The sequence below is a fragment of the Marmota monax genome, unplaced genomic scaffold, assembly GCF_021218885.2.
Source record: "Marmota monax isolate L192 unplaced genomic scaffold, Marmota_monax_Labrador192_F-V1.1 WCK01_AAM20220418_F8-fsc00035, whole genome shotgun sequence".
NCBI lineage: Eukaryota > Metazoa > Chordata > Mammalia > Rodentia > Sciuridae > Marmota > Marmota monax.
In genome coordinates, this window is record NW_026691961.1 from 15,748,157 (window position 1) to 15,774,826 (window position 26,670).

At 58.3% G+C, this 26,670-nt stretch overlaps 1 protein-coding gene and 1 long non-coding RNA gene across 6 annotated transcripts in view; one reads left to right on the top strand and one right to left on the bottom strand.

Moving 5' to 3' along the window:
• Positions 1-26,670, top strand: part of Clec16a (C-type lectin domain containing 16A) — a 176,648-nt gene that overhangs the window by 125,831 nt on the left and 24,147 nt on the right. For all 5 annotated transcript variants that reach the window (XM_046445555.2, XM_046445565.2, XM_046445581.2 and 2 more), the window contains exons 19-21: positions 6,413-6,564; positions 8,605-8,809; positions 10,750-10,917. In XM_046445555.2, the coding sequence (XP_046301511.1) occupies positions 6,413-6,564; positions 8,605-8,809; positions 10,750-10,917 (525 nt within the window). The remainder of the gene's footprint in view (positions 1-6,412; positions 6,565-8,604; positions 8,810-10,749; positions 10,918-26,670) is intronic.
• LOC124093236 (uncharacterized) lies at positions 1,153-16,315 on the bottom strand. The gene is made up of 3 exons (XR_006851891.2): positions 15,789-16,315; positions 6,829-6,886; positions 1,153-1,516 (listed from the first exon to the last, which is right to left on the bottom strand). It is a non-coding gene; the product is annotated as an uncharacterized LOC124093236 (long non-coding RNA).

The window sequence follows — 26,670 nt, forward strand, 5'->3', positions numbered from 1 at the left end:
CCAAGCTGTTTGTGGCTGGCCACGTTGCCCTGACTGTGTCCTGGAGGGGCAGGTGGCTCCTTCATGCTCTCTGCTTTTCTCCTCTCCTGACATCCTAAACCGCTGGGAAATGGCTGCACTGTATTCCCTTCATCCTGCCTAATCCTGCAGGACCTTCTGAGCATCCAAAGTGGCCAGCCCTGATCTAGTGTTCCAAGATGTGCTGTGTCACGCCTTGGTGGTGCTGGAAGAGTTTTAGAATTCTAACTGTAACTGTCTATAGCACTAAATTAAAATAAGTCACCCCTGCAGTTACATGTTGCTGAGAAGCAAACCACCTTTAAACTTAGTGACTCAAAAACACGGACATTCATTTTGTTTGCAAAGGTACAGTTTGCCCAGAGCTCAGTGGGGAAGCTCCTCCCTGCTCTAATGGCATCTGCTAAGAACTAGAGGACCTGCTCGGGGCTGGCCAGGGACCCAGAACCTTGGTTTCTCCTTCAGCTGTCCAAGTGGCTGCTTGGGCTTCCTCACAGCATGGCGGATGGGTTCTGAGAAGATTTTTATGATCTTGCCTCTGAAAACCAGAAGCAGCACTTCCTCTGATATTCCCGTGGCCTCAGCAGTCCCAGAGGACCCCCAGGTTCTAGGAGAGAGGGCTCACAGACAGGGCTCACCATGTGAGCAACAAGAGAACCCGGGAAGGGAGGTTCTCCTGAGGCCACCTTGGGAAAGTGCAGTCCACAAGAAAATTCATTTCTGAGCCCTGCTGGTCCATTCTGGTACAGCGAGGAGAAAGTCTCAGACAGACACTAGTCTACCTTAGAACATCTGACTTGGTTTCCCTTTGGTCAAGAGAGCAGGCATGCTGTGCTCCATGGCGCACGCCTGTCATCCCAGCAGCTCAGGAGGCTGAGGCAGGAGGATCCCGAGTTCAAAGCCAGCCTCAGCAAAAGCAAGGCGCTAAGCAGCTCAGTGAGACCCTGTCTCTAAATAAAATACACAAAATAGGGCTGGAGTGTGGCTCAGTGGTTGAGTGCCCCCGAGTTCAATCCCCAGTACTCAAAAAAAGCAGGCATAATTTAATAAAATGCTTTCTTTCTCGTTCTCTTCATGATCATCTTATTGATTGTAAGAAATTCTGGGTTTCTAGTCATAGTATTGATATGAGGCTTCCTTTTTAAATAAACTTGTTTTAGTAAAACACAAATGCTTAAGGAGAGAATTAGCACAAGCTGTTTTGCTGCTGGGAATTTGTTCTCATGTGCATGTTAATAAAATATTCCTTCAATTGATGGAGCAAAAGCCTGGAAACCATCCTCAGTTAGGAGTCATGGGAGTCACCCTCACTGTGAAAGGTCTCTGTCCTTTGTCATCTGGACACATGGTTCAGTGGCATAAGCTCAGTGTAGACGGTGCATGTGAACGGTAGGGCAGGACATAGCCACATGAGCCACTGGGAATGCACAGGGGGTGGATGACAAGAAATCTGCACATGGTTGTCTCTGGGGAGGGGGACGCAGAAGATTTATCGCCCCTGCAAAAAAACAAAAAAAAGTTTTACGCCTTTTAAAATGGGAACATACAATACGCTATGTAGTCATATTAGTAAGTTTACTATTTCCTAAAGAAGTAAAATAGTGAATTTTCTCCGCCCTCAAATAAATAAAAGGCAGCACTTAGGAGTAGCGGCTGCGGCCACCTTGCCTGGAGCAGAACTTTGCTGGGAGGTGTACCACGCGTCAGGGTCACGTGGATGTGTCTGCCCGGCCACCTGCTCTGTCTCCTCTCCAGAGCAGCCCTACCAATGGGAACCGGAAACTCGGGGCCAGTCCTCACGCTCAGTGTCATGTTGCCTAGTGCGTGGGGAGCCCAGGGCAGCTTGACCCGCACTGTGTGGGTCGGATTGGACCCCACATCTCATCTCCCAGGACTGGCTGTTTGGGAGACCCACGGCTGTGCACCAGGGGGTCATCCGAGAGCCTCTTGCTCTCACCTGCCTCTCCTTGAGCAGCTGCTTCCTTGGGGATCAGCCTGGGGGTCCTGCTCGCCCGCAGCTGGGCCCAGGGATACTCTCCTTCTCTGATTGGGCCCTAGAAGGACCTCAAACCCTTTCTGTCAGGATGCAGAGAAATTTGCTTTTTTTCTTTATTCAGTGTTAAGGGTGCAGGTAGCACGTCCGTTTCCCCTCTGGAAACTCAGAACATTGCGTATAAACTAAAGCCACCTTGCCTCTTGCTGTTGCCACTCAGCACTGATTTTTGAGACTTGGTTGGCCTGTGCACATGTCTGGAGAGCTGACCCGTTCCTGGCTGTCGCCACCGCCTTACCTCCAATAACAATCCGTTGTGTTCAGGCTGTCCCTTAGGGCTGAACACTTGGGTCTTTAGGACCCCAGAGCTGCTCACAGCATCCCCGGGCACATCTCTTGCCCCACACCTTTGAGCACTTTTCTTGGGAACATACCAACTGCCAGGTCATAGCATGTGAAACTTTCAGTTTTTTTAATAAATAATGCCGATTTGCCCTTCAAAATGCCTGAGTTCGTTTATTCTCCCACCAGCAGCCTTTGAGAATGCCAGTCTCTCTGTGTCCTCTGTAACACCTGACGTTATCAAGCCTTTTTATGTTGAGTGAGAAGAAGGTGGCGCCTTGATTTGGTGTGGTGTTGAGAGCCACAACCAAGTCAAGATGGCGCCTGGCATTTTGCCAGAAGGAAGGAGTGGTTGGGAGGTAGCGCCAGCGAGCCGTTAAGATGATGATAATTGAGTTGAGCTGTGTATAACTATTAAGGTGATGACTGATTGCTGTAACTGGAGGATGCTAAGTTGGAACAAGCTGTGTACTCAGTTGTGTATATAAACCCCTGCTGGCCCGCAATAAGGCGGCTCCTGCTACCTCGGGTGCCCGCTCCTTTTGAGTTCTCGCGGAGTTCCCGTTGAGTTTCCGTGGAGTTCCGGTTGAGTTCCCGTGGGGTTCGGGCAATAAAGCAGTCCCTGTTTGAACCTACAAGTGGCTCGTGACCGCCCGGTGATTTGTGCCCAGCCAGACTGCGGCCGTGTGGTCCCTGACTTCTCCGAGGACAAGCACCCTGTGTGTGAGGGCTACTCTGTCCCTGCTCTGGGAACCCTTTCCGATGGCTGCTTTATCATCTTCTGCTGCTTGTATCCTAGAATGTCTTCCAACAGCTTTGTGCAGTGTCTTTATATGAATTGGAGTGACGCTGTTGGGGGAGGGAGCCAGGAGGTTCGGATAAGCCCCAGATTCTGGAAAGCGGCTTGGGTGGGTGACCAGGCATGCCAGCTGCACTGGCCACTCCTGAATCAGGCAGGGAGGCCCCGGAAGCCACCGTTCACCGTGACAGAAATACCTGCCACCTAGTCCCTCCCGCATGGCCACATCCCTTATGGGATCCTGCATGGTGCTGTCTGACTGCCCCAAAATCCACACCCACATGCAGGAAGGCTTCGGGCGACGGCTGAGCGTGTGGGCACAGTTGGCCTTCAGTCAGCCACTCTCCCTGGGTTCCTCTGGCACCCGGACATCCAGCCACCCGGACACCATCGCCTGTCCCCAGCACTGCGGCCAGGAATGCCCACACCCTGACCTGAAGGGGATGCGTAGGTTCCCTAAAGTGACACCCCAGAGGCCCGCAGATGAGTCCCCCAAAGCCAGCATGTCCTCCCTGTCCCTGAAGGTGGCCTGTGCAGCCAGCGGATGCCCCGCAAGGTGGAAAGCAGAGGCCCCTCCCGCCCCTCACCACCCACGGGGCCTTCCTGCCCGTGGGGACACTGTGTTTTCTAATGACATCTCACCGAGTCCTCCCACTCCCGGGGCTTTGACGGCCCGTGGCATTTCGGAGAGCCCTGCCGCTCCGGGGGTTGGTTCTCCCTTTCTGTTCTGGGTGGGAGGTGGCAGGTCTTCTTTTCCCTGGAGCCCGAGGCAGCTCGGCTTTGTGAGGGAGGCCCGTGGCCTGCTGACAAGCCCCAGTGTCGCTGACCAGATGACTCTCAGTCGGGTCAGTCGGCAGCTGAGAGCGCAGAGCAAAGCTGAGGTGTCCTGCTGGGAGCGGGGAGACGAGAGGAGAAGTGGCAAGAAAAAGCTGCTGTTTTGTTCTGTCTTTAAAATGATTCTCATTGAGAAAATATCTTAAATACTGAGTCCAGACCGTCCACCCTGCCTGCCCGGATCAAGAGGTTTCGTTTTTTAGAATACACAAGATACGGTGTCCAGAGAAAGCAATGATGGGATGGAAGTTCAGGATGAAGTCTCTCTCGAAGTTTCTCAGGGCCTGTGGCTGGGATGGTGGGAAGGGGACGGGTCTCGCCATAGGTCACATGATGCACAAGTCCTGGCAGTTAGCCGGCCGCCGCGGTGCCAGTGTGCGCTGTGGGGACCTGGCTGTCCTGAAGCCAGGGAAAGACTCGGCCTGTAAAAGCTTGGAGGGTGGACTGCAAGCACCCAGGAGCCGAACCGGGGCAGGGACACCCCCAGGAGAGGGTGCTGAGCTGCAGAGAGACTGCCCGGGGCACTTCCTCACTCCTTAGACCAGATGAAAGACCAGGGGCGGGGCGGCGCGGCGGAGAATACCTGAGCCTAAGTTTGTTCTGTGTTTGGGGCTAGAACTCACACCATCTGCACTACCTTCCTCTTTTCCCAAGAAATTTAAGCCAAATATTGGGTCCAAGTATTCCCAAGAACTAACTGGGGTGATGGTGTTCCAACCTGAATGCCGTGCCGTGCCGCGTCTGTGGGCTCCATTCACACCAGACCCTTAAAAGGAGTCGGTGTTGCCATCCATAAATCATCGCTCAAAAAGGCGGTTAAGAAAAACCAGACACACTGCCATTTTGCGAACCAGACTTGCATTAATAGGCTTGCCCTCTGCCCTGGGCTCAGGTTGGTCTGGAGGGACGCCTGGGTGGGCGGGTTTGTTGTTCTCTTGTAGAGCACTGTAATCACACTTCCTATTGGGATCCCTTCTGACAGAATCGCTCCCCTTCGCTCCCTCTATCCTACCCATCACCCTTCCTCTGCTTTTTATCTATTTTTGGCTGCTAATCTGCGCATATCCTTACAGGAGAAATCCCCTTGGCACGTTACGTACGGGGGATACCTTTTGAACATCAAATTTCTATCCTCTTTTTCATCTAGAATCGTGATTTTTTTTCCCATCGTCATTATACATAGTGTAAATGAGTTTGGGGTGTGTTTGGTCGGTTGGTTTGGTCATTTTGGCGATGCTGCCCTGGGGCCAGGGCCAGACACCTGCTGAGCTACACCCGCAGCCCCACGTGTGTATGATTTTTAACTGGAGTTTTTAGTGTATTTCAGAAGAATATCTTGAATACTCTCATTTTGAAATGATTTCAAGTAAAAGAGGGGCACATAGAGCAAAAGTGGAAACTCTCCTTTAATTCATCCCCCCACATATCCTCCCACCCCTAGTTCTCACTTCTCTCCCCACAGGTGACCACCATTCGCCGTCTGCTTAGGCATGATTTTTACATGAGTATATAATTTTCCATCTGGGGAGGAAAAAAATCACAAAAGTTGTTTCCCTGCTTGGGGACATTTTGAGTGTTTCCTGGTTTGACGATCTTTTTTTAAAACGTGTGGTACAGGATTTCCCTGGAGAGAACTCAAAGTAGGTAGTAAGTGCGGCTGTCCTATGTTACTGAGGTGTCTTCAGCACCATCAAGGACAGAACTCAGATGTGGAATTGGGGGATAACTTTCAAGGAGAAGGAGGAAGGGTCCCCACGCACAAGACCCCAGGCCAAGTGATCTTCCCATCTGTCCTCCTCGACTGCAGCAAACATCTCAGATAAGGACATTCTTCCATGCCCAGGGTCCTGCGCCCTCTAGTGCAGAGCTTGGCACTGAGTTGCCAGACACCAAGTTGTGGACTTCATGGTGCTGTTGCAGAGAGCAAGAGACTCTTCCTGTGTGATCTTGGTGACACCATCTCAGACTGCCATTCTAGGTCCATGGGAGGTGCTGCAGTGCCCTGGGTTGCTTGGCTCGCGCTCTTGGGACCTTGTCTTTGCCGTGCTGGGCATGGAACCCAGAGCCCGCACGTGCCACGCAGCTCCTCTACCGCCAGCTGCCTCCTCAGCCCCAGCTCTTGGTTATTTTAAGCCGCAGTTCGAGTACTCGACACACAGTGAACTTTGGACTAAGGGTTGGTCCCAACAGATAGTGCTTTGAGGCCATGTGCCTTGTGGCCGTTTTTTTTTGAGACGAGGAATCTGAGGCCCAGAGAGGAAGAGGAACTTGCGCTGCATGACTGGCTGAGGAGGGTCTTAGACCAGTCCCGAGGGGCTCCAGGCCTTCCAAGCTCTGCTTCCTGGCAGAACGAGAGACAGCTGGGGGGTCCTCCCAGGCCGGCAGCCAGACACGCACTCATTCTTCTCTCTGCTCGCTCTTCCCAGATAACAGTGACTTGATCGCGTGCACAGTGATCACCAAGGACGGTGGCATGGTCCAGAGATTCCTGGCTGTCGACATTTACCAGATGAGTTTGGTGGAGCCTGATGTGTCCCGGCTTGGCTGGGGAGTGGTCAAGTTCGCAGGCCTTCTGCAGGTAAGATGACCAAAAATTCTGGAATCGCTTCCAAGTTCCCTGCACAGACCCACATACCCAGTTATCATCTTTGTAGACCATTTCGAACCATGCAAGGAGGGTGTGAACAAATTGTCCGTGGAGAAAGCTAAGACTTTGCACAGATAAGGGCCAAGTCCTCTTTGACCAAAACCCACACCCCTCTCCCCTGCAAGAGATAACCTCCATTATCAGACTGATGCTTGCAGATCTATTTCTGTGCCAAATGTGCATAATGACACATACCAGTTTTTAGAATCGTGTCTGGTCAGCCCTCTGTATGTGCATCTGCATCTTCAACCAACTGTAGATAAAAAAAAAAAAAGTCTTTGAAAAAGATGGCATCTGAACTGAACATACATACTTTCTTCTTATCATTATTTTCTAAGCAGCATTTACATTGCATGAGGTGTTCTGAGTGATCCAGAGATGATTTAAAGTGGAGGGGAGGACGTGTCCATGATATGCTCTCTGCTCCAGTCCTCTGTACGTAAGGGACATGGGCACCTGCAGATTCTGGTATCCTCGGGGTCCTGAAACGATCCCTTGTGGGCCCCAAAGGGTGACTGTACATATATTTCAGAGTAGGTGTTTTTTGGTGTCTCATGGAACATATTGCCAACTCTGCCTTCTTCACTCAGTGGTGTCCCTCAGCGAGCCCGCCATGTCAGAGCATGCGCACCTGCTGGTTTTCTCTAGCTGCCGCGGGACTGGACCAGGCATGCTGAGCCAGGGCTCTGTTTTACCTTTCCAGCAGTGCGCCTTGAGCGGAATTGGTCTCACTTCCGGGTGCACTTGGTCACGATTTCCCTAGGCAGATAACTGAGACGTGGCATGTGCCTGTTTTAAGTGTTGAGAGACCCTGCCAACTTCCTCCCTTAGTGATCTTTGCCACCAGAACTCTATGAGGATTCCCTTCCGCTCGCCCCGACTCCAGCGCGGAAAGGCTCTGAATCGCCTCGCACCAAGTGGGAGCTGTTTGTCGATAAGAGACGGCCAGTGCCATCTTCTTTGTTGAGTGAAACAAAGAACCGGAGGCTCAGGAGCAGCCTGGCCACTCACACCTGTCACCCCCCCCCCTTTCGCTTTCAACAAGACTCGCATGTAAGACCTTGTCCATTGGGCGACCTAGGCTTTTTATATCTAGGCTTATGACCCATGTCCTTTAGAATTTACGTCAGGAGACTGTTTCCTCCCCTGAAGGACTCAGACGTGTCCTCCCTCAGACAGTGAGGCCACACAGCCTTTTCTTTGGGTCGCCGTCCGGAGGCTGCTCTTGGTCAGGTCGTGCCTCTGTGAGGCCTTGCTCTCTGCTCCAGTCTGCAGGGACCCGCACCAGGTGTAACCCCCTCCTCCAGGAGCCTGTCCACGCCTCCCACCCTCTCTGGCATTGCTGGCCTTTGTGTCTGTCTGTCTGCCGGGTGACATCACCACCGAGCCGCAGGCACCAGGCTCCCCGCGGGCACCGTTCTGAGGTTTGGGATTGGAGGAGCCTCCTCCTTGCCCCTGGCTCCACGGCAGTCTCTCTACCTCCATGTACAGTGTCTTAAGATCTCGCTGAATGGCCTTCCCTGCCCCTTCCTTAGGAAACAGAAGGTCCTCAAAGACATAAAAAGGACACACAGTATCCTGTTGTTAAGAGAAGCTAGGAGACAGATGAGCACACCTAAGGTCAAGCCCCATAGAGGTGGGATCGCGTAGCCATCTCTGGTTTCTCAGCAGGAACAATTGTTGAAGTTGCCTGTTGAGTGACAGGTGGCCCTTGAAGAAGCTAGTGAGCCCTTTTATTTGCCAGGCATCGAAATCCTCATGGAAATGGGTGCCAGCCACCACACCCAACACTGGCCACTGTGCGTCGCTCCCTGCCTTCTTCCCCGGGCCTGGTTGGTTTGTGCCCACCCCCAACTTTGTCAGACTGGGGAGGCATAAGCAGAGATGACTGGGGGGATCCTGGATCCCACAGGACCGGCAGATGCCCCCCACCTGAAACCTGATGCGCACCTCTGCCTCCTGGCTCTGCAGGACATGCAGGTGACTGGCGAGTACGACGACAGCCGCGCCCTGAACATCACCATCCACAAGCCCACCTCCAGCCCCCACTCCAAGCCCTTCCCCATCCTCCAGGCCACCTTCGTCTTCTCGGACCACATCCGCTGCATCATCGCCAAGCAGCGCCTGGCCGTGGGGCGCATCCAGGCCAGGCGCATGAAGATGCAGAGGATAGCGGGTGAGTGCCGTGGGCGGGCTGTCCTCTGGGCCTCCCAGGGCGGAGCAGCCACAGGGCTGCCACTGTGCTTCTCACAGTGACCTGGAGAAACCCAGGCTCCTGGAGAGGGGGACACGTGCTCGGGCTCACGGTGCTCCACGGGGGATGGAGGCTTTGCACGGAAATGCCCACTTCCGAAGTGCTTGGTCACCTGAGAGTTTCTAGGGCCACGTTGGAGAGAAGGGGATCCCTCCCTGGCAGGCCAGAGGCCGGAAGAGGCAGGCAGTGTGTGACAGGTGTTCTCGCTCCTCCACTGACTGACACGGGATACCTGAACCTTCCGGTACCACCTTGAGCCTTAAAAAAACCTTCCACTTATGGGGCTCGTGACCCGCTTTACAGAGGAGGAAACTGGGGCTCAGCCACTTGCCAGTCACCCAGAGAGCCAGTTGGCAGGACCCAAAGGCTGAACTCCCCCCTCTGCCTCCCCTCTGCCTCCTCGCTTCCCGCGGAGCTCCCCTCCCCGGCCCCACCCAGCCCTGAATTCAGATGAGGCTTGGCGTGTCTCAGGTAAAGTGGGGAATCTGCTAGGAAACCAAGCACCATGCTGTCAGGGAGGCCCAGCTGTCTTGGGGAAGGCAGGGCCTGGGTGTCCTGTTGGGTCATGAGTGGAAGCCAGGCGTAGCCATCCTTGGTGAGCAGGAGAAGGTGGTGTCCTGTCAGCTCCCCAAACCAGGCACAGCCTCTCTCAAGGTACCCAGTACCTCTGGACAGCTCAGGCTGGGCCGGCCCTGGCGTGGCTGCTGGGGAATGTCCAGCCCGAGGTGGGGTGGGGCGCTTTCTCAAGGGCTAACCTAAAAATAAACCCGTGGAGGGTGGTTCTGGGCGTTGCTGGCTGGGGTATTTGCTGTGCGTGCCTCCTGGTTGGCACCGCCTGCCTCCCGGGGAGACCCCCATCTTGTTCTCACTTAGCTGCAGCCTGGCCTGCGATTCATTACAGAAGCATTCTGTGATGTGCAAAGTGACTCAGAGCATTCAGACTTTTCTTCAAGATTTATTTTCAGAGTTTTTTTTTTTTTTTTTTTTAATGTAAAGCAGTTTCTCGCAGCGGGCATGAAGGCCAAATATTTCATTTGAAAATGGAGAATTATGCTGCAAAGTGGCTGTTGGAACCAGCGCCTTGGGTGTTTCTAAAATTGGTTTTAAAACGCCCCTCTGAGGTGATATATCAGGTAGCTGTTTATGGGGAGGAGGGTGACAGCGCTGACACGCAGAGTCCCGTGACTGCTCTCCGTCACACACTGTCCGGGCACAGTCCGCCCTGCACAGCGGTGGATCCCACATCCGTGGCTTCAGCTAACCAGGGATTGAAATATTCAGGGGAAAAAAAAAAAACGTGTTGAACCTGGGCACATTTTTTCCCTGTCGTTATTCCCTAAATGCAGCATAACACTCTATGCATCGGGCTTCCATCATGTTGAGGGTAAGTCACCCGAGGAATGACTGGTGTAGGTCCTGTGCAAACACCACGCCACTTTACATAAGGCCCCAAGCACCCACAGAGCTGGGCCTGGGGCTCCCAGAGCCGATCCCTTCAGGCTCTGCGAGCCTTTCGCTCATCTCTGCACAGACATAGGAGCTTTCAGAGCAGGGTCGGCCCTATTTGCTTTAAGGTTGAAATGGCAGCAGACGCTAGCCACAGTAGAACTGGCTAGCGTCCTCTCCACCTGAAGATCAGGCGTAGAAGCCTCTCTTCTTGGTTTCAACCTTCGCCTGAAGCCCTCATCCGATGCCCAGTTGGACTCTTCAGTGTAGTTGGTGCCAGCTCAAGGCTGCCTGTTTGGCATCTCCAAGGGCCATGGCTGGCAGAGCCACAGCTCCTGCAGCCCACTCTCCGTCCAGTCTCGCCTGCCTTTTCCCCTCCGTATGGTAGGAATGAACTGTGTGCTGTTTGGTTACAGCCCTCCTGGACCTCCCGATCCAGCCAAGAACCGAAGTCCTGGGGTTTGGACTTGGCTCCTCCGCCTCCACCCAGCACCTGCCTTTCCGCTTCTATGAGCAGTGTCGCAGGGGCAGCAGCGACCCCACCGTGCAGCGCTCTGTGTTTGCATCTGTGGACAAGGTGCCGGGTAAGAACCCTCCCTGTGGGAGTTGGAGGGCCTTCTCAGCGGGGCCTTTGTGAGCCCCCTCCCTCTCTCAGAATCCAGGGTCTTGACGTGCCGGGTGACACAGCTTCCCAGGCTGCGTCAGAGCATGGCCCCGTTCAACACAAGCCCAGGAGCCAGTCTTGGCTCTCCCGTGGGTATTCTGCGCCTTGGTTTGGTTTTCCAGAGATTTGTTGGGTGTGTGGAGAGACTTCTCAGAACTAAGACTAAGAAGTTTCTTGGAAGTTTCTTGGAAATACTTGAGTCACTAGTAACGAGGCTATGGGAGAGGAATTTCCTCCTCCACGAACCATGACTGAGGAGACTGTGCAGTCCCTAGCGTGCCCCGAGAAGCGAGCCCTGGGAAAGGGCTCTGCCGCCCACAGGCTGCGTCCCCCGTCCAGGAGCAGCTCTTTCCACTTTCTCCAGAGCCGGCGCGCTGGCCACCTTCTGCCCTCCCAACAAAAGGGAAGTGTGAGTGGAGAGTTCAAGGCCGCTCTGGCAGAGCAGAAAGGACTGCTTCTCCCGAAGAGTGGCGCTCCTTCCTGTTCCCATGTGCGGGCTTTAAGTAACTCCATGTGCGCTGGAGCCCTCTGTCCCTCGAAAGAGCCCTTGTCTCCGTTACAGAATTCAGAAAAGTGGCACGCTCCCTAGCCACCGAGCCCCGTCTGTGTTCGAGGTTTGAACTTGAATTGCATGGGTTATGAAATGTCCTCAAAAAACAGATTTAAGAACAAAGTGCAACCATGAGAACCCACCCCAAATCCAGGGGATCAGATTCTATATTTGATTTTGTATGTTTCCTGTGTATGTGTATGTTGCACAGAAATGATTTTCAAAAATCAGACAAGACGTGATGAGATGAAAAATGAGTCATCTTTGCTCCCGAGTAACCACTGTTGATTTCTCGCATATCCTTCTGGAAATGTTTACTTGTGTGTGATATGTATGCTTTTGTGAGTTAGTTTTCGCACACGGGTTCCACCATGCGTGTGATTGTGCACCTCTGCTCTTCACACTCAGTGCCAAGTCAGTGTCACACATTAGCACACAGACTCGGGTTCCTGGTCATTAACTGCCCGTGGTGTTCTGTTGAAGGGATGAACAAAACATCTTTTGTAACCATGTCATATTGATGGACATTTGGGTCATTTCCAGGGCTTTGCTCTCACAGTGTCACAGTGAACCTCCTTGAGACGTCTTTGTGTAACTGCACATCTCCCACGTCTGAGGATGAATTCCCAGCAGTAGGTCTGCCAAATCAGAAGGCAAGGCTTTTAATCTTGATAGATATGATCCCAACGTGAACTCTAGGGAAAAAATGCCCCCGTTCCCTGTGCCACCCACAGCCTGTGACTATTGCACTCTGAAAAACCAGCCCGGCCTTGCAGTGGGCGGCCGCCCTGCCTGTCCTCAGCTAGGAATGCGAAGCCATGCTGCCGATCCAGGGGGCCATCCAGGTGCCATCCAGGGGGCCATCCAGGGTGCGGAGGGCTCCTTGTTCAGGGCTGTAGACAGTTGCTCACTGGATATAAACCACGCTGTGAGTCAAAGTTAACTAAATTCAGGTGGGTCCCCGGAGAACTTCTTTCTTTGGGTGATCCGGTTTCTTTCAGTACCAGAACTTATTGGTGAAGGAGAAAAACTAGGACCCCACCGCGCCCTTTTCAAATGAGGTAGAATGTGAAAAAGAAGACGCAGGGGTGCCGTCCACCAGCCTGCGGGATCGTTCCAGTTTGCAGAGTGCTCTATGGTGACCTCTGTGCAGCTCTCCATTCCCTGGGCTTCAGGGCAGGTGGGAGATCAGGTGCTGGGAGAGTGGCCTGGCCTCCAGGCAGGGGTGGGTGGGACATCCTGGATGCTGAGTGTTGTGTTGCTCGCCCCCAGGCTGTGAGACTGCAGGCTGTCGCTGGTAGCTAAGGAAGGTGACCGTTTCCACCCTCGCCTGGGTCTCTTTCCTGACTCCCCTGATGTGCCACTGAGGAGGGGGGAAGGGGCGTTATTTTATGTCTCCCTCTGAGAGAGGCCTCACTGCCCTCCTCCGGTGCCGTAGCATGGCCCTCGAGTGCAGTTCAGAGAGCACACAGGGGTGCACACAGAGAGCCCGGGCCTGCGTCCCCCATCACCCCCACTTGTAGTCTCCCCGCCCTCTGCATTCAGCCAGCTGGGTCTTTCCAGAATGGAGCTCAGGCCACGCCCTCCCCAGCCTCCCAGGGCTTCTCATTGCACCAGGACAAACCTCACCTCTCCCTCGGATCTGGTGTGGTCACCACGGGGTGCAGCCCCAGCTGGCTCCTGCCACAAAGCTGCCCCCACTCGGCCCACACCTTCAGTCTCCCCCTCTGGCTGGCCGCAGCAGCCCCCACTGGTGCTCAGGTCGGCCTTCCTCACCACTTGGCCCTGGAGTCCCTCGTGCTCTTCAGAAGGGCATAGCCCTAGTTCCCATGGGGATGGGTTATAGCATCAACGTCCATAGCATTCGAAATTAAGGCTGAGAAATGCGTTCAGTGATTACTTAATAAATCCCTGGTATGCAAACACAAATAAGTCTACTGTAGGTGAACATTCCATCAACAATGACTCTGTTTCCAAAACAGAGATTGCTTGACATTTTGGGTCCCTTTGTCTGACCTAACAGCTCACCTCTGGATTCTCCCATCTGCCTCTGCTCCTGGGATGGCACACATTGTGTGCCCCCTGGGAACGCGACTCTGAAGGGCAGATGATGTCCTACTGTTTCCAGGACAACCAGGATCCCAGGCACATGCTGAGAAGCCCTGTCACCCTCCCTGGGCCCGGTCCTGCCTCAGGACCTTCCACTGGATGCTCTTGCCTAGGTCTTGGGTGCTGCAGCCGCCTCCTGCTCCAGAGGCCTTTTTGACGACCCCCCCCCCCCTTACTAGGGTTTCGCCCTCTCCTCCATCCCATAGCCTGGTCATTTCCATTTCCGTGGCACTGCGGTTCCTACCTGTCTGTGACCTTTCTCCCCCATGGAGACGCCGTTGCCTGGGGCCACAGCCTGCACCTTCTCTTGTCTGCTGCACCTTAGCCCCTTGCAGTGCGGCTCCCTGTGGAGTTCTTTACTGATTCTCTGCACAACCTTGGGGCAGTCCCCTCCTTCCTGAGAACTGCCTTGTCTTTCTGGTGTTCCATCTGGGACCCTAGACATTGGATGGTTTAGTCTGTGACACTGTGACACGGGAACGTGAGACACTGAGACCCAGAAGATCTTAGTAGCATTCTTCCGTATGATTTCTCTCTCGGGGGAGCGCGACGTGTGTCGGGGCAGGTGCGGCCCGGTGGCAGGGGGGCAGGCTGCTCGCTGCTGGATCTTGCTGTCCTGCCCGTGAGCAGGAGAGTAGGGCAAGAGGGGGAGCAGGGGAGGCTGGGAGGGCTGGTCCTCAGAGCCTGGCCTGGTGAGCCCCCAGTGGGGCAGCTTCTGCAACCGCCGTGGGGACTGAGGGTCTCGCGGGACCCCTTCACCTTCTGCAGTGGTGTCCTTGCCATAGACTGCAACCCCTGGCTGGCGGTGTGGGGCCATTGCTTCTGTCTGGGCGGTAAGTAGCAAAAGAGAAAACAGTCTGGCCACATCTCAGGTGACTTGTAGCAGGGCTTGCTTTAGGACACGTCTTCTGGTAATTGTCCCAGAGCAGTCTGTCTCTCCTTTAGAAGCTGTGAAGGATGTATTTGATGAAAGCGTACCTTTCACTTCCTCGGGGAGAACTCGTGGGTGGCTGATGGCCACTTGGGTGCCTCTCGGCTTCCGTTTGGCTCCGTAGGACAGCACGGGTTCCACCCTCTGGCTGTTGTGTGCTCTGGTTCTTGCCCCCGGACTGTGGGGCCCTGGGGAGGGAGAGGCTTGTGCGTGCACCTGCCCAGGATGGGGAGGACCCGTGGTAGCCGTGAGGGGACAGACAGGGGCTTCCAGGTCTCGACCCTGGCATGAGCTGTGTCTGTCCCCTCATGGACGCACCACGGTGCCAGCTGCTTTCCAGAACCTGCTGTGGTCGGGAGGGCACGCGAGCTAGCCCACTGCTGCTCTCGCCATGCACACCAGGAGCGCCCACCGCCAGGGAGACCCCAGAGCAGAGGCTGTTCCCCAGAAGTGACCCTGGCTCTCCCAGGAAGAGGGGACAGAAGAGGCCCTTGGAGGCCAGGGCTCTGGCCTCCAGAGCAGTGCATCCCTTCCTCCTGGCCCCTCTGGAGGCCGGGGCCAGGCTGCTTATAGATGAGTGGGTGGCAGTGGGACAGAGTGGCACCCAGAGCTCACAGAGCAGAGCCACAGGCGGGCGACCTCCATCGTGCAGCTCAGTGGTCGAGCACTTGTCTAGCATCCATGAGGCCCTGGGTTTGGCCCCAGCACAGCAAAAACAAAGTACCTCCAGTGCTTCCGCCCCCAGCCCTCTCAGTGCCCACGTCCCTGCCCCGGGGTGGGCTCGGAGCTCGCTCCCTGAGCTCTGCAGGCGACACAGCCCAGCCCGTCCGCCACGAAGCCTCTCTCTCGGGGCCTCCCCGGGCCAGGCGCATCCCATTTCAGGGCCTCTGTCCTCGGGCCCCCTCTGCCCAGAGCCCTCCTCACTCAGGGCTCACTCCCACACCTCTGGCCTTCCCAAGCCCCGGCCTAGCTGGTCCCTCTCTGCAGGGCAGCTAGTGTCCATTTCTGAAACCAAGACAGTGTTCACGTTGCATAAAAGGAGCCATTCAAAGGTGGGCAGCTCCAGCATTTCACGGCCATGAGCACCCCACTGGTTCCAAAGCCCCCAACATAAGATGCCACAGGTGCGCAGCAGTCCCTCCCATCACCTCCTCTCGCAGCCCCTGCAGCCACGGGCTCTTTCCGTCTCTGTCACTGTTACCTGTCCTGGACATTTCCACGCATCCTACGACATGCCGCCCTCTGTGGCTGCTGCTTCCAGTCCACACAGTGTCCCCGGGGCTTGTCCGAGCTGTCGCCTGTGTCAAACCTGCGTCCCTGTCTGAGCTGAGTGAGCTGCATTGGATGGCTAGGCCACGCCGTGTTTATTTGCTCCCCGTCTGTGGACACCTGGGTCACTTCCACCATCTGGCTGCGCGAACAGTGCCAGTGAACACCCCGTCCAGGTTTCGTTTGAACACCTGTCTGCAGTTCTTGGGGCATGCATCTCGGGAGGAAGCCAAGCCAGGTGCTCATTTAAAGTTCTGAGGACTGCCAGACTGACCTCCACGGTTTTTGTAGCCCGTACCTTTAGCTGAGACTGTCTTACTTACTCTCCTCTTGGCTGCCACTATCCTGTGCTAGAATAGAAGCCACCCAGGAGAGGGGCCACCCTGCCTCGTCCCCAGCAGTACTGACACTTGGGAAGTCGTGCTCAGGGGTGGGTGGGAGGCTGGGGCGGAGGCAGATAAGCGCATGAGCCCAGCAGACTGCCCCCCCCCGTGGCACAGGTGTTTCTGTCTCTCTCAGGCCGGTCCCTGGCACCAGCTGGCAGTGGTTGAGGGTGCCGGCAGGAGAGCTGGCCTTGGTGCCGTCAGGGCCAAGCTCTGCTTTCCTGGCTTCCTGTCCCGGCTTCCTGCTGGTTGGGGACCTGCCTGTCGGTGGCAGCTTTTAAAGCCCCTGACTATCTGGGGTGCGTGTGCTTCTCGGAGGCGTTATCTTCGTCAAAGGTGAACAGACCTGCTCTATCAGTGCCCGGCCCAGAACACTCAGAGCTCTGTGGAAGAGCCTGGTGCAGTCCCAGGGCAGCCTCGGGCAGCTGCCGAGCTGAGCAGGAACACCCAGATGGCAGCCAGTGCTGCCAGGAGCCGGCTGAGCTGACCGCGGAGCGTGGCCCTGACATCCAGAGAGGGAAGAAGGGAAATCGATGTTTAATCCACAGACACCAGCCTGACCCCCGCCCCCGGGCACTGACTGGGTGCCAGTGTCAGCTTGTGGTGCTGCTTCCCAGAAACAGGTTTTTTAGGCCTGTTATCTTTCTTCTTTCCGATTATAAAACTAGAACCAATTCTCCTTCCAGCTCCCCCAGGCAAAAACACCCTTTCTGTAGTCACACAGGAAGGAGGCCTGCTCCCGCAGCTTCTGACCCCACTGACCCCCTGCTCAGGGCTCTGGAGCTGGTCAGTGAGTCCCAGAAACTGGACTCCCCCCCGGGGCCTGATTTCTTGCTTAAGTGTACTGAGCTGCTGAGCACTGTCTGCATCATTCTCCTCCAATCAACCCTTTTCTGTGCAAGGAAGCGACCTTCCCAAGGTCACACCACATGCCCCCCCTCCGCCCATTGAGGCTGGAGCTCAAGTGTGCCCGGGTCAGACCCCAGGCCCCGCCCCACGAGCCAGCCGGCTCCAGCTGGAGGCCTGTTCCTCGAGTCTGGGGCTGTGACCAGAAGGACTGACTGCTGGGCGTCGCTGTGCACCACCCCACCGCTCGGCAGCTCTTGGACCTGACATCCCCTGCGCTGCTCTTCAGACAGGAAACTGAGGCTCAGACCACGGCCCCCGAGCTCACCCAAGGCAGGGTGAAGTCGGCAGCTGCAGTTCGTGCTTACACCCCATTTCCTGCCAAGCTGCCATGGGGATTGACTGAGCTACTTCCCATGGTGCTCTGACCGGAGGCCAGCGTGATGGACCCTTTTTAGAGAAGGCCTCAGGGTGACCCTACCCCAGACAGAGTGTTCCCCTATCTTCTGTGCCCTACCCGAGTCCTTCGAGACCTGCCTCTGATGGGTCAGGGACAAACCTGCAAAGTTGTGGTTCCAGGGTCTTCTCCCCTGAGACCACCACTCCCAAACCAGGCCGGCGGCTGGAGCAGCAGAGGCCCGCCCTCTCCTACCCCTGATGGGGACAAGAAGCAGAGGTGGGCTTCAGACTCCCGCCTTGGCAGCTCCTCTCCCAGATTTCTGGCTCTCAGACCCAAGAGGTCAGCTTCAGGGGGTCAAGTTGGGTTTTGGGGACCAGACTCCACTCAAAAGTGAGCCTGAGGGCTGGAGCCGTGGCTCAGCGGTAGAGCTCTCGCCTGGCCTGTGCGGGCGCTGGGTCCGGTCCTCAGCACCACGTAAATATGAATCAAGGGGTTCCTTATGGGGCTCCCAAGGCAGTCATGGAGAGAAAGCCTGGGGAGGCCCAGAGCAGGGCACACGGCCAGCAAGGACATGGTCTCCGCAGGACCCTCAAGGTCCCTCACTTGCAACGTGCCACAGGGACACGCTCTCCCGGCAGCCACATGGCAGTGACCATGGAGCCTGTCCTGGGAATGCTAGCCACACAGCCACACGCCCCAGGCACCTTTGGGAGGTGGGGGGAAGAGTTCCCAAGAACTGAGTGCCGCTCCACTCCCAGGGTCATCACTACTTAGACCTCCAAAGTGGCTCTTGCCCTGGAGCCTCCTGGTGGTGACAGCAGGGGACACTCCTTGCTCGCTCATGGACAGGAGTAGGTCTGTAGAGCCCTTGCTGGGAGTGTGGGAGGACACCAGGCCCGTCCTCCATCCACATTTGACCTTGGCTCTGCCTTGGCACGGTCTGCAGACTCGGTAGGCCTGTCGCGGGGCGCCCTGTGCCAGCATCGCTGGCCCAGCAGCGGCTCACGCGGCATGTGCTCACCGGAGCCCTGGAGCCAGGCAGTCTGGCTCAGGTCCCAGCTTCCTGCTCCCACCGTACCCTGTCGCATGGCCTTGAACCTCAGTTAGTTCCCGTCAAAGACGGGGAGAGCGCGCCCCGTGTGAGCACGCTCAGCCTCCAGAACGGCACCTTCACAGTGGGAGGCAGCAAGCGCGACGGTACGTGGGCTTTATCACAATTGAAAAAAAGAAGCGGCTGGAAGTGCCGATGGGCTCTCGTGCACACAGAGTGAGTTCCCCGACCGCTGTGCCCAGAATGGCCTGGCACACACCAGCTGCACGGTAGAAGGGCACTGCTCTCAGCGTCCCTTGTTCCTTAAGGCCAACCCTCAGGGCTCCAGAGGATGGGTTCAAGGCCCAGCTGCAGCACAGAGAGCAGGGAGAACCCTCCTCCTCACACGGCAGAGAAGCGGACCCACTGAGGTCCTGTCGCCTGCAGAGGAGCAGAGGCTGCCTCCCGGCACACTCACCCTCAACCCTAGGGACACACTGCCCTCTGCGGCCAGGCACTCCCCCGAGCCTGCCGCAGCTCTGGGAGGCCAGTGTCGTTCCTCAGTCTGCAGCTCAGGAGACCTGTGCTCAGGGGAGGGGTCACGTGGCCAAGTGGCACACAGCCCGTGGTGGTCTGCCTGGGGTCCAGGCCAGGGCATCTGCTCCTGCTCCGTGGACTGCTCTTGTCCAGTTGTAAAGGTTTTTCGGTGGCAGAACACCTGGGATCGGATGTGCTCTGGGAACCCCCCTGAGCTTCCAGGTCGGAGCAGAGAAGCCCGCCTCTACCTTGGGAAACCTCTGTGGCGCCGTCCGCCTCGTGTGTGGTGTCTGTTTTCACTGTGCTCTAGCGCAGGCCTCACGAGCAGGTGCGCGGCAGTTTATACCTCGATCTGATTCTTACCCCAGACCGCCTCGGACTGGGCTGGGGCCACAGGGTGCCCTCTGGACGCAGGTTTGACAGCCGCTTGACCACTTCCCCAGAACCAGGCACATTCCCCCCTTGAGAGCCAGGAGAATCTGATGTCACGTCAGCGGGGCAGCTGGAAGGAAGCTGTGACTCACAAGACCTCGTTGAGGACGAGAGAAAGCGAGGCAGAGGTGTGACGCTGACGGCGCCCGCCCGGTGGAGAGGCAGGAGCCATCGCCCCCCCCTCCCTCTCAAAGCACGGCAGCTCCGGGGCCAGGGCAGGGCCCCCTGGGAGTGAGCGGGAGGGGAGGAAGCAGCTGGGCTCAGAGGAGCTTTACGTTTCCAGGGAACTCATGAGACCAAACACTGACCAGGGTCAGGAGGGGAGATCGGCAGAGTGAGCCGTCTGCACCCCACTTGATGCTGCGGAGACTGGGGGCGGGCTGGCTTGGACGCAGGTCAGAGCCAGGCGGCAAGTGTCAGCAGCGCTCCCTCCGAGGGGCTGCCTGGCGCAGGGGACTGGCGTGTGCAGAGGCCAGGCCCAGGCAGGAGGCGCGGCTAGCAGGAGAGCTGGGCAGGGCAGGGGCCGAAGGCTCTGGGAGCAGCCAGAGGCCGCTGGAGGTCCTCAGACAGCCCCCAGGAAGGATGCGTGGGGACGTGGGCAGCAGTGCGCGTGGTTTTGAGGGCTGGAGCTGGGCAGGGCAGGGAGGAGGGCGGCGACGCTGGGCCTCCTTGTGGATGAGAAAAGGTCTCCCTGGAGAGCCCCCCTGCGGTCCGTGAGCTTCCCTCTGCTACGTCTGGGCACACTGGACTTCCACAGCAGGATGACGTTGCTGTGTAAAACCTGAAGTGACCTCTCTCCTCACTCCACAGCCTGCCGTGGAGGCCCTCCTCTTCCCAGCTCCTGAGAACACCGTCTTTCGGTTCTGACTGTGCCGTCAACCCTCTGGGCAAACCACTGTGTACTTGGCCAGTCCCCCGCTGATGGACATTCGGGTCATGGCCACCCTTTTGTCCTTTAACAGATAACAGGTGCCTCTGAACACCCTTGTGCAGGGATTCTCTGGGGTGGGTGACCATGAAGAGGATCCAGAAACAGAGAGGCTGTGGGACTAACAGCCCTGGTGCCCCGGGAAGCCTGGGGTGAGGGAGGGAAGCCACGTGGTCAGCATGAGGCAGGACATCAGAGGCCTCGGTCTCCGTCTCTCCGACGTCCTCTGTGCCTTCAGCTAGCAAGGGCACCTTGACGGCCCCAGTTCCGACGCAGCACCGCTTGTTACTTGTGGATGTCGTTCGACCCAGGAGGCCTTCGGGGACCCATGGGGTCTGCGTGGCCCATCATCCAGAGAGCCGCGGAGCTTGGCATGACGGAGCCTCCAGGGCCTTCTCTTCCTGTCCTGGCCCCTCTGCTGTGGTCGGGACCTCCCAGTTCTTCTCTGTTTGCACCATGACTGCAACCCAGCTTCCTTGTTCCCAGGTGTGGCATTGGCTCAAGGTGCTTTTCTTTTTTAACATCCCACATCCCCAGTCAGTGTGGTCGCAGCAGGGCAGGGCAGCTGCCTTGAAGCACCTCTTCGGCCTCAGGGTGCTGGAGAGGACGCAGCCCAGGCCCACCAGCCGGGCTTTGAGCTGCTCGGCCCTGCTGCGAGCTCAGGTCCTCAGGGCCACCTGCTCAGTTTCCATGTTGACTGTGAGAGACTCAAGTGTGATTTGAGGAGCAGATGCTTCACTGTGTGGTTTGCAGTGACTCCTCCCAAAACTTGACCGGTGGCAGGAACTCAAGTGCATGGCTCACGGGTGTCCGTCTCACACCACAGGGAAAACACTCCCCCGGTGAGTGCCAGCTGGGAGCCCGTTCCTCACGGGGAACAGGGAGATAGATATGTGGACCCGGTGGTTTCGGAGTTGCCGCCCGAGTTTCGGGCCGGCTGCTGCTTCAGCACCTGCGAGGCTTCCTGAGAAACCCAGTCACCTCCGCCCCTTGTTCTTCCCTCGGCCGAGTTGGTGCGGAGGCTCGGGGGCTTCTGAGTGCCGCGCCTTCCACTGGGGCCTTCTGAGCCTGCCACCTCCCAGGCCGGCAGCCGGGCCCTGGGTGCCAGGTTCCCTGCACTCCGGCCTCTCGGATGGCAGATGTCCTCAGAACCTTAAGGACAGCCAGGTGGCAGGAAGAGCTGCTGCTGATTGCCCACCACCGCCTTTAGTAACTTGGAAAATGTCCTGAAAGAGTTGGTTTTTTACCAATTCCTAGGCATTTTGGAAAAACATGGTTTTTGCCAGGTTTCCAGCTGAAGCCCAAGGGAGATGTCCCTTGGCCCGGAACAGAGTTGTGGCATCCCGCGATGGCCCCAGTCTGGTGGAGATGGCAGCCCTCTTCCCTCTGACCTCCTCACCCAGCCCAGCAGAGCCTTGCAGAATCCACCCGCAGAGGGGCCTCGTACCAGCCCACTGTGGCGCCCCATAGGCTGTGCTGAGGCAGCTGAAGGCTACCATTCCACAGCGCCTCCTGTGTGCCAGCGTGTGTCACTGTGCTGCTCCCACGGTGCCCCATCCCTGCCAGAGAGGCACAGCAGTGAGGTTGGGGCCCACTTCCTGCAGTCGGACACCTGCCCACGGATGCTGTCGGGAGGCTCAGTGGAGCCCGAGCCTCGGCACCCTCTGCTGTGAGCTGCCGCGACGGGCCCTGCCTCACGGATGGGGCTCACCTGGGCCAGCTCTGCGCCTGGGCTTCCCCGGCTCGGCCCGGAACAGGATGGAGTGGGGACCAGGGCTCTCTGGCTCTGCCAACCTTAGGGATGGCGCCAGGCAAGGGGACTTCTGGGCCGCTGCCCTGGAGAGCCACCGTAGGAAGCGCCTGCCCAGGCATCAGCCACTCTCCAGCAGATGCGCACCAAGCCCTCCTGCCGCCGTCTGAGGTGCTCGTGACAGTGACAGTCCCCGTGAGAAGACAAGCACAGAAATTAATGACTGTCATGTCACAGATACCCGTGGGTGGGGACATCACTGAGAGGGCAAGTCACCCGGAGGACCCATGTGCCAGAGCACAGGGAGTAGAGGCAGGGCTCGGGGGAGCCAGGGGACCTGGGAGTCCCTGGGGGCGTGTGGATTTCATCCTGAGGCTGGGCAGCTTTGTGGGTGGCTTCAGCAGGGAGCCGTCGGTGCTGTCCATGGCGGCCCAGTCCTTGCTCATGCTGGCCGCTCAGTGGGACCAGCACAGCACCTGGACAGCACCAGCCTAGGGTGCCACCAGGTCCCCGCCGCTGGGGCCGTGCCTCCGGCCAGCGTGGCGCCGGTGGACTGGGCGCTGCTGGCCTGTGTGTGACAGGTCTGCTCCCAAGCAGCACCTTGGAGTTGGCAGAGCATTTCCCACTCATGTCCCAGTGACCCCTTGAGGGCAGTGAGACGTGGACGGGCTCACCTGGTGGAGTGGCCAGCCCCGTCCCTGCCGGAAGGAGCGCCTGGGCTCCCTGCGTCGCCAGCAGCAGACCGCGTGCCTCTACTCCCGGGTCCACACCTGCCCCTGAGCAGAGGCAACTAGGCCAGAGAGGGACAGGGACTCACCCAAAGCCACACAGAGGTTCATGGTGCTGCTGAAACCCATTCTTGGGCCGTTTGACCCACCAGTCTGCTAAGTCCAGTGTCCAGGGAGCCTCGTCAGAGCTGGGGACCTGAGGACGTTCTGGGCTACCTTCTGGGCCTCCAGCCCTGTACCAGGCATAGTCCATGGACTCTGCATCTCACCTTCAGAACCGCCCTGGGGACACAGGGCAGGTGCTCATGGCACTTAAGCTGTCCTGAGGGTCAGGTGGTCGAGTCACTTACTAGAGCTGCTCAGCAAAGCTGCGTTGCTCTCTGGCTCCAGCTGCCCCTGGTTGCAGCCTTGCCCCCAGCCTCTGTGTCCTCCGGTTCTGTTCCCTACCCACGTTTCTGACTTGTCTCAGAGGCTGCCGAAACGCAGTGCCACCGCCTGGGAGGCCTGCTGGGGGATGATGGCCTCTGAGTGAGTGACCTCAAGTCCAGCGCCGCCCTTAGGAACCTCTCCAGTCCCTGGCGCTCGCTCTTTTCCACAGGCCTCCGGCTCCCAAGCTCCACAGGTGAAGCTCGTCTCTGAAACTCGATCAGAAACTGCTTCCAGGTGGGTGCAGAGGGGCGCGTCTGCTCTCAGCGGCTGGGAGGCTGAGCCTAGAGGGCCACAAGTCCAGAGCCAGCCTCAGCCTCTTAGCGAGGCCCGAAACAGCTGAAGGAGGCCCTGTCTCAATAACAGAAGAAGAGGGCTGGGGCTGGGGCTCAGTGCCGAGGGCCCCTGGGTTCGGTCCCTGGTGCCCCAGAAGAGAAGATAAGAAACTGCGTCCAGCCGCCCGAGAGCTGCTGCTCTCCCGGGACGGCACCCAGGTCCTGTGGCCAGGGCACGAGGCCCGCCCTCAGCATGGCGTCATCCTCGCCCTCTCTCTGGCTGCTCCTCCCCAGCCTCCGCGGGCCATCAACCAGTCAGACTCCATGCAGCAAAGAAAAACCTCCTTCTCTCAGGGCGGCCTGGGGGGGCCTGGCGCCCAGAGGCGTGGCTCTTGGGGAGGCCTGGATGCTGGCGTGTAGGATGCCCCCAACTGAGGCCTGCAGGGAGCCAGCGGGGCCCCAAGGACACCCGAGCTGTGCCTTTTTGGAAGAGCTGTGCAGGCGCACCCCAGCTAGACCAGAGTGGGCAGAGGCCCTTGCTGGTTTCAAGCTCCCTGGGCCATCCTGAGGTCCGTCCAACCTTGAGAACCGAAGGAAGCCGCTTTCCAGGAGGGCTCCTATTCCAGCCGGGATCTAGTGCTGAGGGCTGGCCGCAGGCAGGTTTCCCGAGCACCTGCGGGGGCTGGCCTGGCCCGGGCCCTGCGTGACTGGGTCCCTCTTCCCACGGAGCTTTCGTATCCGTGGGACCAGCTGCTGCGTTGAGACCCAGGGGCAAGCAGCAGCTTGGCAGGCCCACGGCGTCCTACCTGTGGGGGCGGAGAGGGCTGTGCCAGGCGCCCGAGGCCCCAGTTTCAGGAGAGACCAGAGCTCCAAGCTGTGCTGTCCACAAACCCATTCTGGTGCAGTTCGCTCGCTGCTCTGTTCCTGTCGATGGCCCTGCCCTCAAGATCACCGTGTCCTGGGAAGGCCACGCCCGGATGGCCCTGCCCTCAAGATCACCGTGTCCTGGGAAGGCCACGCCCGGCCCACTTGGCAGCAGTCTGACCTGCGCTGTGAAGGTGGGAGCCCAGGGTGGGGCGGGCTCCGCCCAGTCCAGGAGGGGCCAGGTGGAACGTGGGGTCCAGGCAGATGCAGGATGGGGTGTGGGAACCGCGCGTGCAGGCAGGTCCTGGGGGGGGGGCGGGGCATGGGGGCCATGTGGGCGTGGCCTCCTGAGCCAGGTGCACTGCCCTGAGTCCATCAGAGGACCCAGGAAGGCACCATGGGCTTTAAGAGGGGGGCTCAAGTGACATTCAAAACAGCTGCAAGCGTCCTCAGGGGCAGGAAGGCACCGCCCGTGGGGCCAGTGACCTACACTTAACAGACAGGCCTTGTGCAGAGCAGGCGGGGCTCACCCTTGGCCTCGCTTGCTCCCACACCCATGCCGGTCGGCTCCACCTGGAGAACACCTGCAGCTCCAGACCCTGCCTCATGCCAGCTCCTGAGCCAGGAGCCAGCTGCCCCTCGCCTGAAGGACTCAAGTAAAGGGTCAGACCTTTAGGGCACACGCCTCTGCCTGGGCGGCCAGCAGCCGTAGACAACGCATACATGAGTGACCCAAGAAACCGCTGACCAAAAGGGACAGTGAGTTGCTGCGTTGGCCTCCTGACCGTGGCCATGCCGGGGCCATTTCAGAATCAGCCTGCTGTTCTCTCCTTGCCCCCGGGCAGCACAGCAGGAAAGGCCACTCACAGCATGTGGCTCTGGGTCGCGCCAGCCCAGGTCCTGCCGTCCGCCCCCCTGCTCCTGCAGGCTGACCTCACCTCCTCCTGCTGTCCCCGGCCTGCTCTAGGGCGGCACTAGGGACCCCCACAGGCCCCACCACACCAGACGTGCCCTTGCCCTGTGGACCTGGCAGGCAGGGAGCCTCAGCTGCGAACTCTCCCCGGGCAGCTGTGTGCTGTGTCCAGCCACCCTGCGTGCTGGCCACCTGGACTGCCCCTCGCCACGGTTCCTTCCTCGCCCGCCCCCAGCCTGTCCTGCCCCACCCAGGGAGGTGGGGGCTGGGCTGGCTGACTGCTGGTCCCGGCTCCGGCCAGCAGTGCCGGGCAGGCAGGTGGTGCTGCTTCTGTATCAGGGAGAGGGAGCCAGGGCGGGGGGCGGATGGACGGGCGGCCGAGCCCTGACATCCCTCTGTGTGCCAGGCTTTGTCCACTGGGGTCTCAGGCCAGTGCCTTGGAGCTCCCAGGGACTGTGAGTCCAGAGAGTCCGGAACTTTCCACCATGAGAACTGTCCCAGAGAGCTGGGACGTGTGCAGTAAAGGGCTTTGACCTGGACCTGGCGTCCAGGGGGCTCTCCTGAGGGGGGTGGGGAGTGACAGACCTGGGCAGGGCTGAGTCCCAGTGAGGCCCACGGACAGGGGACCTGGGGGTGCCCTGGCCCTCAGGCTGCCCACGCCCAGCAGGTGAGAACATTGTGCCCACTGAGAGCTGCCGCTCTGTTGGCGGGCACAGGGTTCCCTTTGTTTTCACCCTGACCCAAGCGGGCCTGAGACCTGGTCCTGGTCCCCATGCGGGAGGTCAGCCCAGTGCCTCGTCCCCGAGCAGCAGGGCGCAGGGAAGGGCTGTGACTGGAGACGCTTCCCTGAGGGAAGGTCCCTGGGCCCGGCCTCGTTGGAAGAACGGAGCGTCCTGTGCCACCCGCAGGAGGAGCGTCGGGACCTGGAGCGGGGACGGCCCACGAGCCAGGGGACTGACTCCCTCGGCTGGGGTGAAGTGTCCGCGGCCCCGTGTGAGGCGTGATCAGGACTCGCGGTGAAGGGGGTGAAAGTGGTCTGAAGTGCGTTTTGTGGTGGTCCTGAAGGGAGCTGTGTGCTTCAGGTGTGCAGCTGTTTAGAATGACGGCACCCCACGAGGGCTTCATCCCAGAGCGCCGCCCTGGGCGGGTCAGGCGTCCTGAGACTGTCGCCTGGTTCCCCTGTGCACTCCGGGCCAAGTGTGAAAAGCAGTGAGAACCTCGTAGCACGTTCTGGAATGATCTGGAAACCTGTGCACTCCAGACTCACCTGGCTTCCTTCCTCTTCCCTAAAACTTGCCTTTC